Source organism: Synchiropus splendidus, chromosome 5 (assembly GCF_027744825.2).
Source record: "Synchiropus splendidus isolate RoL2022-P1 chromosome 5, RoL_Sspl_1.0, whole genome shotgun sequence".
In the NCBI taxonomy this organism is placed as follows: Eukaryota; Metazoa; Chordata; class Actinopteri; order Syngnathiformes; family Callionymidae; genus Synchiropus; species Synchiropus splendidus.
Window position 1 is genome coordinate 20,838,161 of NC_071338.1, and position 14,456 is coordinate 20,852,616.

Sequence of the window (14,456 nt, forward strand, 5' to 3'; positions counted from 1 at the left end):
TCTGAGTATGATCCTGATTTCAAAGTCGGAGAATCTGGCTTGTGTGCTTGTGTGTCATACCGCAAACATCTTATCTCTACTGACATTGGGTGGATTCAACAAACCTTTCAGGAAAAGAATCAATAAAAGGCATTGTAAGAGTTTAAGCTCCGACCTTTACTCCAAAACAGAGCGCCGGTCGGATAGCGGTGAGGGCATCCAGTCATTGACTTTTAAAGAGGTTTACTCACGCAGGTCTGCTCTGGCTGCCTCACGGCCACTGCACTTCCTATACAACTGTAAACTCCAGACAGCTCTGCCCCTTTGATCCCTCAACTGCAGCGTGCCTTAGAACAAACTCCTGCACGGTGCATGCACGCATGTAAGCTCACAATTAGCTAAATCAAACTGTGACGTAACTATATTTGATGAGCGTTTGATTCAAACCTTCATTTACTGGCACAATCAAAATGCATTGTGTTATAGGACAATTCTGGACTGTTTATGTTCTTGCAAAAAAAAATACAAATACATATGGTGTTGAAAATAACAATTGACACAAAAACATTGCACTTCAGGTCCCACATATATTATGCAGTGCATCACAGCAACACAATTCTTTGCTTGACTGGTTATGCAAACAGAGCAAAACACTTTTACTTTAACTCAAAGTCAATATCATGAAGCTAACACTACTTTAAACAATTGGTGTAAATGATGTGGCCCCAACTCTTTCATTGTGGCTGAAGATTTTCTCAGTGAAGGTCATTTCATTTCATTTCATTTCACCAAATTGTTCAGACCTTTTTGTCATGTCTATTTTTGTACTTATCTATGTCTGGGCCTCTGTAAATCACTTAAAACACTCTTACATGAACCGTGCCATCATAAAAAAATAAATTAAAATCATCCCTTGCTTAGGCTTCCTCTCCCATCTTCCAGCTCCTCAGACGGAATACCAATGCACTCCTCAGTCAATCCACACCTGTAAGCGTGATTGTCCTGGTTCAGCTCCAGGCCTTCCTTCTAATGTAGTAGCCACCTCGACACCCTTTCCAACAATTAACCCACATTTCTTTTCCCCAGAAGCTCATCCGTCACTGTGACACATCTACACAGCTTCTTCATATTCAGATCTGAACCACTATTTTTGAAAGTCCCAGCATGATGAGATCAACAGACCCCCATCTGCAAGGATGAGATTCGGAGATTATACCTACTGTACATCCTGGCTTTGACCATGAAAATTATGTGCGTGACAAAGTGCACTTTCTGTGCGATGCTTACTCATTTTCTATGAGAACTGCCATATAGCAGTAGACTATATTCACATAAATGATCTCAAATTAATATTCTCCCATAGAGCGCACCAAAAACTCAACCAGTTATTCATCTTCCCAAAATAGCAGTTAAGTTTTACTCTTGAATTCTACTATCACTTAAACACTCTACATCCTGAATAGAAAAGTAGTTCACTTCCACGAAGAGTGGAATTCATTGTTTCCATTAGCACTTCATAAACAAAGCCTGTAATAAGGACACCTCTGCACCTCTACCTTCATGAAAACACCCAATAAATGATTGGCAGGCCCCCTCAACTATTTTCTCATTAGGTAAGGTCAATGATGGTGCCCTTAACCTGTGAACTCCAGACTCTGGTTAAAACGATCCGTTGCATTTTACTGCATTTGTTCGACACAATATTCTTCTGCCAGCACACGGTCAACTTAGGTCATGAAGGTCACCCCATTACACACCTTGAGTGGAATGAACTTATTTGAACATGATGAAGAAAGGTCAAAGAGCCGGTTGTCTAGCACTTCTCAGTCCATTCATCTTTCTGTAGTTTCACGGCACTCCAGAGTGCCTCAGGACTATTGTTTACTTCAGTCAGTCTCTGGCACATGACCACCGAGCCCCTTGTGTGACAGATTTAAAAAGATCTAGTGGCTTTAACTCTCCACAACACACACCATTCTGCAGAGCTAACTTGTGTTACTCACCTCAACAAGTCACCATGATCGGTTCTATGCATGACTTCGCAAGATGAGCTCATCAGCAAAGCTCCCCTTTCCAAACCTGCCTTTTCATTCACGTTGGGCGATCCAGTTACTGACAAGCAGCTCTAATGACTTATTCAAACAACGTCCTGATTTCCTGCGTGGCCCCAGCGGTAAACTTCAGTGAACACATATTTTATGTCATGTCAGTTCTTTGTCAGCAAATAGAAAGGGTTCAATGGTTACCTATGACAACTTGGCATCAGCGGCAGCATATTAATAGAAAAGAGTTTAGGAGAGAGAAAAAATGCAATGTATGCAAGTCACCCAAGTAATTCTGCAGTTGCATCAGTCAGACTGGTAAATTGTTCTCATTTATACACAGCAGTTTGACGACTCTCAGGCAATAATGGCTAAATGTTACAAGCAAAATTAATATAATATATCATATAAACATAAGCGTATTCTGCTTATGATAAATGTGTAAATAAAACTAAGTTTGTTTGATAGTGACATGCCAAAAACCAAAGACTTCTCGATAAGGAGAGGTATTCTTAGGCAGAATACCAGGTGAAAGAGGTTCTGTTTTTGTTGGTTCATACACACATTAAATCATAAGTAATGCCATAAGTTAAATATTCACATTTGTATGTTGACTACACGTCCTTGGACACGTTATTAAACATTTATAACATTATATTTCTTGTTTGGTTCTCTTCAAACGTCACAAGGAACATGTCTGACTTCACCAGAACTGAGGACTTCAAATATTAAGAAAGTTGTATTTCGCTTTCTAGAGTTGTAGTTACAGTGAAGAAGAAACTAAAAGTCATACATTGGTCGAAATGACTCGTTCCGTATGCTGACGTCAATACGGCGTTTCTCGGGAACACACTCAGTTGTCACCCAGTAGATCTTTTAGTTTTAACGACTGCTAGCTCAGAGATGAGAAGGAGAACTCCTTGTCCAGGGCTCTTCCTCCAGCGGGCCTGCAGGCCTGACCTCCCCAGGGAGGCGCGTCATTAGGGCACTATAAACTTTTGAAGTGGAGCGTCTTAGGAACAGCCTGGTATGTAAGGCAATAAATTGTGACTTTAAATACAAACACAAAAAGTGAAAGAGTGCGTGACCCCCGACATGGAGATGACTACTCGGGTGCAGTTCTGTGTTCTGCTTCTCTCCAGCTGGATGGATACCTGTCAGCCGTAACTTATCGCTTCCTTCTATTACGCTTAATAAGAATGAGAACAGGCTCCTTTGAAGTGCTCTCTTCAGGTGATAAATCCTCACAAATTATTTGGTGCTGCCGAGTGAAACCACTTATTAATTGTGACTTTTCAAACGACACTGGACAAATTCTTTGTTGTCATAAGCATTAAGAAAATGAGAATCAATAAGATAACACATTAACTAACTTCAGAGCCAAAATATCTCAGTAACAGAGACAGATGTTGTGGCAAGTTCTGCAAGAGTGAGTGCATGCAAATTTTTTGCAAGTATTTACGAGTGTACACCGTAGAGAGCCCTCAATTGTGGGAGTTTATAGCTCCCTCTCATGTCTGGTGGGTGAGTGGCAGAGAGAAAGAGAAGCAGGCAGAGGGTGTTTCTTCATTACATCTCAGCCAAGGACAGCTGACTGGTTGAGATCTAATTGCTCTCAAGTGAGGTCAGCAGGAGGCATTTATCTGAGCCGAGTGCATAGCGACAGGGGAAGATGCACAGAGTCAGCCAGCCAGGATCAGGGAGACGTCCAGAGGAATTGACAGAGGCTCACAGCTCTAACTTGGCTTGGTTTGCAAGTGAGACGGCAACAGTACCACTGAGTCGCCTTCAAGTTAAAAGCGAAAGGAAACAGAGCTCCAGTCACCATTCAGCGCACATGTAAGTAAATGTATCATCATCATTTATATCCGTTTCAGATTGTGTCAACGTTTTTATTGACGTGTTTTATTTTTGAACGTTAACCATTCAGTCCCGTAGCAGCTTACTTTCTTTATGTACTCTTTTCAGTGACCATTCACTCTCCATTTCCTGACTTGGACTCTGTGGCACCCTTTTATGGAATACAGCTCAACAGTATGGACATGTCCGTTTTCACGTTGGACTTGGGGGGTTTGATCGTCACCCATCTCCTTTAGATCTTCTCCCAGCTACATCAAAGAATCACTGGAGTGAAACTGTCCACTACCCCGCCATCTGCTTGGATTCCACATCTACAGGGAAGCACTTCACCGCAAAGGTCACGTTACGGGGTTCAGGGGGGGCCGCGGTGAAGCATTGAGTGAAGATCTCTCATTTCAGTATGTTGTTCATTGATGCCCACTGCATTGAATTATAATGCACAAATGGATGCTTACATGGAACCTTCCAAATCTATTCTCCGGACTGTACCTGCATGTGCTCTTCCTGTTCAGCAGTGTCTGTGTGGTCCGCAGTGACTGCACTCCAGAGCAACTCGCTGCCATCATGAACTGCTCAAAACACGAGCGCCACACCAGGAACTATGACTACATGGAAGGAGGAGATGTACGCATCCGACAGCTGTTCAGCGGGACCCAGTGGTTCCTAACCATTGATGACAATGGAAACATCACTGGGACACAAGACCCAACCAACTGCTACAGTAAGTTTTAGTCAACAACGGTGCTAGCTAAAACACAGAAATGGAGATTAGCGTGTGACCGATGAGTGGTGACAGAATTTCATTGCAATAACTGCTCAAGTGCAGAACAACTCTTCGATGCCAAAGTGTTGGATCTTATTCTCAATGAAAACGCAAAGTTGTCAATGAAACATTTCAAGTCATTGTATTAGAGGAAACCTTTAGGCGCCCGATCTTGTCAGGCTCATCACTGAACTTTTGTTTCAACATATTTATAGCAATGTATCTGTCTAAACACCGGTCTAACAATAGGTTTGCAGAGGTAGGTAAATAAAACATGTCCCGAAGGTCCAACTTGGATTAGTTGTAATCCAGCTATGCTGACTGGGAGGCAGACAAAAGAGGATGGACCTAGTACAACAGAGAGTAAAGAATATGTGGTCAAAATTTGCCGTGTGGAAGTGAAAGACTTCTTCTGAAAATATTGAACAACAGACCCACAAAAATTGTTTCAAAGTACCAATCAGTTTCGCCTGGTAGAATTACATTTTTGAAATTTTAATTCAGTGAGCCATACTATGCTGAGGAGCGCAACGTAAACAAACCCAAAGTACAGCAAATAAAACAGCGTGCCATAGCGAATGTTTGTTAATGCATGCATGCTATAGTTCCAAACTAAGTACCAGCCTTCAGTTTAAACCGAATCAGTAAACAATGTCAACGTCAACAATCAATTGAGGAGAAGTCTAAACCACAAAACAAACACATCACACAGTGGCAATGCAAAGAACAGAGCAGGATGAAACATTTGATATGATTTAGACTTGACATTTCAGGTTTCATCTAATCTATAATGAGGAAAGTAGAAGGTCAAATTTTCTAAAATCTGCTATTTTCTTTCACTAAATTTTAATCGAAATAATTCTAGAGGTTGATAGAGAAATGAAGAAAAATAGAACTCTATATTTCTGTTAGCGTAGATTCAAAGATGTAGAGAGACAAATCAGTCAACGTCCAACAGAGACATGACATGAAAGAGCAGACATCCATGCGTTACTTGGTCTTGACTAATGAAATCCAGCACACTGTCAGACATAAAGAACACTGACGAGCAGAGAATGTGTCTTCACTAATAAACCATAATGCCCTTTGATGTAAAGGGCTGAGCAGATTTTGATCTGAAGGAACAGCATGAAGCAGGGAAATATCTCTGTAACTGACTGCAGACGTGAACATTGCATTCAACTTGATGAAGAAGAAATGATGCAAAAGAGGAGGAGGATTTTGTCTGATAATAATTGGTAAGGTTCTAACAGAGAAGGATTGGGGCAAAATTGTACACAGCAGCGTAAAGTGACGTGGGAGCTTAGTAAAGAATGTGATGCAAGTATGGTCAGAAAGTGAATACTGTTGTATTGACCTCTGCAGAGCGCCATCTTTGTTGGCCAGCTTATGTGAGCCGATACAAACAGCCACAGCCGGCTCATCTTTCATCCAGGGTTTAAGAAGAGAAATGTTTTTGACTTGATGCTGCTGACAAAAACGTTTGCTGCTCTTTAAACTAATGGAAAGCAGAGCTCACATTGTTTTTGACGGGGATCATTCATCCATCTTTAGCGATCTCCTCACCTCAGCATTATGATTGAGAATAGGCGACAAACTATCAAACTTTCAGAATAGTAGATAATATGTACTGTGCAAGCAAGAATTTAGAAGAGAGTTTTTAGGTAGCTTTAAATGTTACTCAACTAAATATTCTCTGATTCATATAATGTAAGCATAATAATGTGTTGTTTTTTTTAAATACATTATATTAATATTAAGAAAAAAGACAGCATATCCTTGGTTAACAAAAGAAAAAATCTATAAGCCATGAGTAAATGACGGTAATTCCTAGTATCCACGGATCTGGACGTGTTTGCTTTAAGTCTCTCGAGCAAAGCCGCCACACTTAAAAACACAGTCAGGTGGATTTAGTTTACATTGATGGATTGATGCATTGATGGAGGAGAATTTAATTTCTGAAGCTGCGGTTTATCCGTCTCGGGGATTATCCCCAAAGTAAGTTTACTTAGCCAGGGGCTGGACAAGTGAGTGATGACAAATCTGTTCAAGCTGAGGAGAGCCTGAGAATCTTTGTGCGTCAGAGCCAAAACGTTAATGATTTGTCTGCGTGGAGAAGTTCCCCGTCTTCTGAGCAGACCAAACAACTGCTGTTACTTATAATATTATGGGAGTGGGGCCTCCATGCTCTGGGAGCATGACTGAAAAACATACCATCTTTTGCAGGTTAAGAAAAGCAGCATGAAACTATTAGTCATATGAAATGGCTAATATTTGACTTTACTTTTTTGTTTTGCTCAACGCCATAAATATGTGCACACGCTGAAGAGCACTTTCACATCAAATGCAAGCAGAGTGCAAACCACATTCCAAGATTAGGAGACTGTCATCTGTTTGTGATCCAGCCAACGCTAAAATGCAGCATGCTTAATGTCAGGCTGAAAGGCTCTAATAGAGGTCTTCCCTTCTTCCCCCGCTTGTCTGCTGGAAGAGTTACTGCAGCATGTGTGAACTGATAACAATATTTGGATTCCCTTTATGAGCAACCTGCGATTTGCGCAGTCTTCAGCAGCCGACATGGAAAATCTTACCAAGATAACAGGTATATTAAAGCATCTAAAAAAGAAGAAGAGAATTCCAGGAGCAACACATCAGTTCGGGGGGGCGTGACAGGGCGAATAAAACCTTTTTATTTCAGTGCAGATTCATAACACCGGCCTGATACGTCGCGTGCAAAGCACAAGCGAGGAGGCAATTCCCTGAATCCCAAGGGAGCGAGCCCTAATCTGTCTCCCATATGTGCTGTGGCATCAGTTTTGGTTTGTGTAACGGCCACCCAGGCCAGTTAACATGGCTTTAATAAAACCACAGAGACCACAGACTGATGAGCCGCAGGGATTTCCCTCAGGTTTTATGATGAAGACAAATGAAGGCTGCATGTCAAGAGTTCAAGTCGGGGCTGGAATTTGTCTGATTTCATTACCTGTGTCTGGCAGGTATACTGGAGATCAGGACAGTGTCTGAGGGGGGCATTCTGGCCATCAAAGGTGTGAAGAGTCAGTTCTATGTCTGCATGAACAAAGCTGGACAGCTGCAAGGAAAGGTAACCCCAGTGAGAAAAATCCAACTTTACTTGAGGTGCATTGATGTTGCATCATCTCTGTCTCACATTCCAGAGGATCTACAATGATAACTGCAACTTCAAAGAGGTTTTCCTAGAAAATTATTTCAACGCGTACTCCTCCTCGAAGTGGCCAAAAAACGGAAAGGAAATGTTCATTGCTTTGTCTCAGAGGGGAAGACCATTACGAGGGAAGAAGACCAGGCGGGAGCATGTCACTTCTCATTTCATCCCCATGAAATGCAAAGAGGAGGAGCGACGGGTGGACTGACATGAGGATGACAAATGAACCAGTTGTATAAGATTGAAATCACCTATTATCTAAGTTATGGGACACGTGAAAACACTCTCCTGACACTACCCTCTGCAGTGCTTCAGTCAACGTAATGTAATATTGTATTGTGTTTTTATATCAGACAACAACAGCACAATTCCAACTATAATAAACCAAAGAGGATATTTGGTTTATAAAGTGTAAAACCACGAATTAATGTTTTTGTCGTGAGTAAAATGTTATTTTTCATGCTACAATGGTAATGTTTTTCTTATAAAACAACCCAAAGTGTGACACATTCAGGACTGCAGGACTGAGGCGAACACGATGAAGTTTTAAGAGATGAAGCGATGCAAGCTGGACTTGTGTTTCAGAGGACAAGACAAACGCGACACTGACCGAGATCTTATTTAAGTGAAAGGTGGAAGGCCGAAGGATGGTTCCGTTGAAGCACAACTGACGACCAGAGGGACTGAGCAAGGTGTTTCACTAAAATACTGAAATGTTCTGCTGCTAAAAATGAAAATCCCATGTACTAACCAACTCTGTAAAGCTTTTTTTTTTTTACTAACCATCTATAAAAAGGAAAATATTTATGAATGCGTAGCCTGATATTTGAAGACATATATATCCAGTGACTATGTATGAAGCTTTTAAGTGATGTTTTGTACGAATTCCAAAGGTGAAAATTCATTCACCAACAGACCAATAGGTGTGTTGGTGACTTGTGTTGGGATTTTTATTGTGAGGCAGCACTGATTAATATATTATTGCCTGTTTTTAGATTTTTTTCATTGAGTAGTTATGTCACGCAAATCTATTTATACATATTTAATGAATGAAACTAAAACCCTTTCATTATAGTTCAGTTCATAACTGTGATTAAAATTTGGGATTTGTATTTTATACTATATTAAATGCTGTAGCTTCACCAGCAGTGACTTGTGGATTTCCTCCAACCAATGCCTTTGTACTCATATATGGAGTACCAGAGTACAGTGCACTTGTTATATATCGCCATGAATAGATTACATTGCAATATTATTTTGACACAGAGCAAAATACAATCTAAGAGAAGAGGGATTTAGCCCTCTTACAGTGCTAAATCTGACTTTTTAAAATCCTTACATTTATCATTATATAAAAGTGGATGTACATTTCTAGACTGTAATGCTTAAATCCTTAAGACTATGTTTGTTTTTCACCATTATGGAGAGTTAATAATGTAACACCGAATAACGCATATTACAATGTAATGCCATTTTTTTTTAATGTATTTATTTTATTTTGTATATGTAATTGGAGCTTCCCTGAAGTTAAACTTAATGTAAAGCAGCACAACAAAAACGACAATAAACTTCATAAGTACATTCTATAACACAAGATTTGTACTGCCATATAAGGTCCTATGAAGCCTCCAGCTGGCCCATTTCCCGGTTATGATGAATCTCATGATGTCGCAGAGAAGATTGAATATCCATTTCAAAGATTCATTTGGAACAGAACTAACGTCCTTTCACTATTCCGACATATGTGCACCGTGACTCATTTGATTAATGCGCAGGTGAATATGTAAATTAAAAACAAAATTTGAAATGAGTGCGAATCATTCTTGCAGGTGCATCGGTCTTTGGAAGACAGGGTTTCCCCCATACGCACATATGCATGTGAGGGAACACACAGACACGCAAGCCTGCATGCATGCACGCACTGAAATGGGCCACGAGTTTTACCTCTTGTCTGAGTTCACATCTGGCTTGGAGAACCCCCCGTCAGATGAATAAAGTTAAATTGAGAGCGCAAACCCCTGAAAAATATTTGACCCAAACAACATCTGAGCAAGGTGAAGGCTTCTGCCAAGTCACGCAAAGTTAGTCTTAGCAGATAATTTGTAACATACTGAAAATGTAAACACATTTCAGACTCAAGGCTGTGTATTCCCAGCAGGACCAGGAGACACCGAGGCCAACACCAGTGAGCGAGAACTGTCATAGACGTGAGGCTGCAGCCTTCCAAGAGATTTGAATCAATGCTGGCATGCCAGACACAGAAATTATGCTCTTCAAGTCTTCCAAGACTTGGTTTAAGATTTTCTTGAACAAAATATCCTGAATTGCAAATCATTTTCTAGACTTTAACATATGGGATTGCTTTCACCGAAAATAGATCTTACTATGGCCACTACTTCATTAAATGCCTTTACTGCGATGATTTCAGTTTTACACATTTGTGCACAAGATACATGAGGTGTCACAAGTCAAAATATTTCTGGGTTTTTTTTTGTGTGTGTGTGTCTCAAATAAAACATGAGTGATTTAGAATTGTACTTGTTGATGTGTTTATTGGTTTGGCGTGCGCTATATTTCAATGTACTACCTCACTTAATCTCACAAATCATATTTAGATACAGAAAATGACATTTTTATAGACAGAGATGTGAGATTCCAAGCACACACATGCGTCCATCAAAGAAGGATTAGGCGAAGAAGGATTCATGTCTATGTACGCAGCAAGAAAAAAAAATGAACAGCTGTTTTACTGGCCGGGTGATTTACCGATGCTTTTCTATTTCCACCAACATAAAATGACGGACCAATGAAGTACAGTTTTGATTCGGAAACAGAGGACATCTTCGAGTTGAAGTAACAAAGCAAGAGCTGAAAATGGGCCCTGGGCTTTTCTCGGGATTATAGAAATAGTTTACAAGCCTGCACCATGTTCTCCTCTTCATCTGTCTTTAAAAATATACATATCTCCTATCTCTTGGTCTAATCTGGTCACAGTTCATCTCCTTCACTTTTTTTCCACCTAATAGTCTGCGTTTTGGTGCAGTATACAGTACTTATATATTATCAGTTGAGTTGAAGTACTTTGTATGAAATGGAGTAAATTGTCAGAATGATGGATTTAGTTACACAAATACTTTAAGTTTTACGTTTTTTTAGGAACCAACTGTATAACATAAATGTGGCAAGTTATTATTGTGATATCTGGAGGTGAACCTCTAAACTGCTCTGCATGATGTCAGGCTTAGATTTGAAAATACATGATTTAAGATTTTTAAAAGAAATTTCAGTACATTTTAAAAAGCTACTCAATTCATTCTATCTGTATTATCGCTACTTGCAGTTCTAGCAAGTCTATTAACAGTGCAACGTTACTCTGCCAATAAATAAAAATATCGAAAACCATTTCAGTCTTTTTTTTTATAGGAAATATGTCAAATCAAGTGTGAGCCATTTTGTACAAGAGTAAACTATTGAATAATTTAGTCTTTAAAAAATGTATACTTATTTCTGAAAATGCTAATATACGACTATAAAGCATCGCATAACAGTTGCATAACATGACATTGTAATCTTCATAATTCCACAAAATTCCACCTTGATGTTTCCAAATCAGGGACGACGGAGTTGTATTTTCCAGTAGACACCAGAACTCAGACTGGCAGCTAGCACTAAACTAAGTACAACATTCCAAACACAGTTACAAATAAGATTTGAATTTTGGACCAACCTTGCACTTTTCACAGGCAAGTAGACAAAACAACACAGCTTTTCCTTTCAATAAAAAAATAAAAAATAAAACGGCAGACATTAAATATGCTATTTAGCCATTCTACCGGAAGTTTAAAAGTAAAAGCACCAAAAGTTTTCTTTTAGAAAACAAGTTAATTTGTATTTATATTTCTGACCATTAAATATAAATTGTGTGTTTGTCAAAGCAGGAATTTAGAGAAAGATAAAGAATGTGATCACCACGTTATTCATTGTATTCGTTCTCTATTCAAACATATAACTATTCAAACGTAATAGAATCACAAAAAATAAAATAAAATGGATTCATGTATCACTTTTCACAGATGTGCAGTACAAAGATATTAATATTTTTTAATTACTTTTATAACAACACTTCATTCAATCATTTTCAGCATTTAGTTAAGGACTATTTATTTTTAATTTTGGGCCTGTTTCACGACTCTACCACTTTCTCAAAAAGAGTCATATTTTTCACGTCTTTTCTGCGTTTATTAGATTTTGTGAAATAAAATGTAACTTATTTAGTGAGAGTTTTGTCCAAAAAAGCTGGTGCTGGTCTTTCGATTCCATAATGGATGACACCTACCTGCACAAGCACTTTTCTACACGAGCATGAAAAACTTTGAGAGTACCATGTGACCCTTTGATTTTAAATCATGACTCTCTGACAGTCATGTACTGAGTCATCAGTGGCGTTATATTTGTGTGGTAGCCTGCAGTGGAGCACATGTGTGTCACATTAGCAGCAGCATATGGAGAGAAACAGCAATGACAAGGTTGGGCCAGGTCTGAAACTGGCTGTGAACAGAACCGCAGGGACTGAGCGAACGTGCCGAACAGAGTTGAAGTTAGAGGGGCCTGGGAGTCTCGTGCGAGGTGAAGAGGTGGTCTTGGGGCAGGAGGAGAAAGGGGAAGCCCCTTGGGATCAATTGGATTCACAGCTGAACTTGATACATTTCAGGACCATAAACCTTCATTTCCCTGGAGGAAATGTGTAGTTATGCAACCTGGGGAATTCTGTGTTTACAGCCTCTTAGCACGGAAACCTCAGAACACCAGACCATTGTGAGAGAGGACCCAGACCTCCTGGAGACCACAAGAGCAGTATCACACAGTCTGGAACCAGAGTTCATTGTGAGAACTGCAACGTTTTCTTTCAATTTTCTTCCAGTAAATCATCTCACACTCAACGGTAAAAGGGTGTAAAGAAGAAGAAAAAGTCTTAAATCAAAGAAGAGCATGCTCAGAACCTTCAATTAGACCAAATACTGACGCACGCAGGCTGCAAGAATCTCTCCAATACAGGCTGGCGGATAGGTCTGAACACAGCCCGACTCTGTCTCGAGATGAGCACAGTTCAAAATGAATGATCATTTATTGTTCATAAATGCTTATGTAAACCAAAATGGTCTGACAAAACAATGGCTCCCCTGCCAGCCCGCAATCTTATCAAGATGTTTCAGTGTAGCGCACCCCCGACTCCATCTTTTCTTTTGCAGAAAGTGTCCAGCAGCGTGTTTCTGATAAGCAACACGCACCACTAAAGAGCTGTCCAGATTGCTTTTATAGTTGTGCCAGGATTTCTACCCACCTGGGGCTACAATTATACTCAAATGAACTAAAACAGGTGAGAAAACATCAGCTTTTCCATTTTAAATCGTCTTTTTTTTTTATAACTTAATCAAAGCCTTTTCGTCAGATAGTGAGCCAAAGTTTGTCATAAAACATGACGATGAGAAAGTGCAAAAGCTGAGGAAGGCTGTAAAATTATATAACAAAATTGATCAAATTCACGGCTGAATCATTATGAATTCTAAACTGCTGGATGGGCAAGTGTCAAGAGTCAAGTGTCTTGGTTCAAGGCAGAGCTCCTGATTTCACCATGTGAACCAAGTCTGAGATTATGGGATTCTTCGGGCGAGCTACAATAATGTAGAAAAAAAGTTCATTCATTCACTTTATAGTAGTAATAATAACAACGTTATTGCTACTGCTACTACTACTTAATAAATAGATAGATAGATAGATGGCCTTTATTAGTCCCACAATTCAACGTGTCACAGCAGCCAATGACAACAGAGACACTGACACAGACATTAAAGATACACAACAAACAAATAATAATAGACAAATAAATACCCATAATATCTAATCAGATATCATAACAAAACAAATACATGAATATACATAATTATAAGCAAATATATAATACATTGATAATAATAAATAATACAAACAAAAACATTATGGATATAAAGATAATAATAAACAAATGATCAACAATGTACAATGTCCAATAATAAAAATAGTTATAATAATAATAACAAAACCGAATGTAGCACCTAACATAACTGACACAGTATCACAGTAACATAAGAAAGAACGAGTGCAGAACATGGATGAGTTTGAATACAGTAACAACACCACATGAATGCAAATGTGTTCCCAAGGTGGAGGTACATGTTGCCTTTCATTATTCCACTGTCTTTAGTTTGATCCAGTCACTCACATCGGAACGGCAGACGATTAGAGTCACTGTGGGACTGTGGGAGGAAATCAGAGTGCACATGTGGATGCCCATGAGTACCACAGCCTCTGATTTCAACTTAGCTGAGATGATCCACATTCCTGACACTCCACAGTCAGTTGTATCCAGTGAGAACTCAAGGTAGAGTCCAACAGAACCTCTTATCTCAACAAAGCATCACTGTGTGCCAGACTGCAAAACCACTCTGCCAAGAAATCCATTAAAACCAGGAGCAGGATCAAGACACAATGATCCACACTCTAGATACGTTTCTGTGAGAGATGTCAATGTATTATGAAACAACTGTGGTGTGCCGCGAGAATCCATGTGGGTCCGCTGCTACTTTCTCAA

At 39.5% G+C, this 14,456-nt stretch overlaps 1 protein-coding gene across 1 annotated transcript; it reads left to right on the top strand.

Moving 5' to 3' along the window:
• The first annotated feature begins 3,635 nt into the window (after positions 1–3,635).
• Positions 3,636–10,008, top strand: fgf7 (fibroblast growth factor 7). Its single transcript, XM_053865977.1, has 4 exons — positions 3,636–3,860; positions 3,990–4,602; positions 7,641–7,747; positions 7,821–10,008. Exons 2-4 carry the CDS (start codon positions 4,317–4,319, stop codon positions 8,034–8,036), a joined length of 609 nt encoding a protein of 202 aa, XP_053721952.1. The 5' UTR covers positions 3,636–3,860; positions 3,990–4,316; the 3' UTR covers positions 8,037–10,008.
• The last annotated feature ends 4,448 nt before the right edge of the window (positions 10,009–14,456 follow it).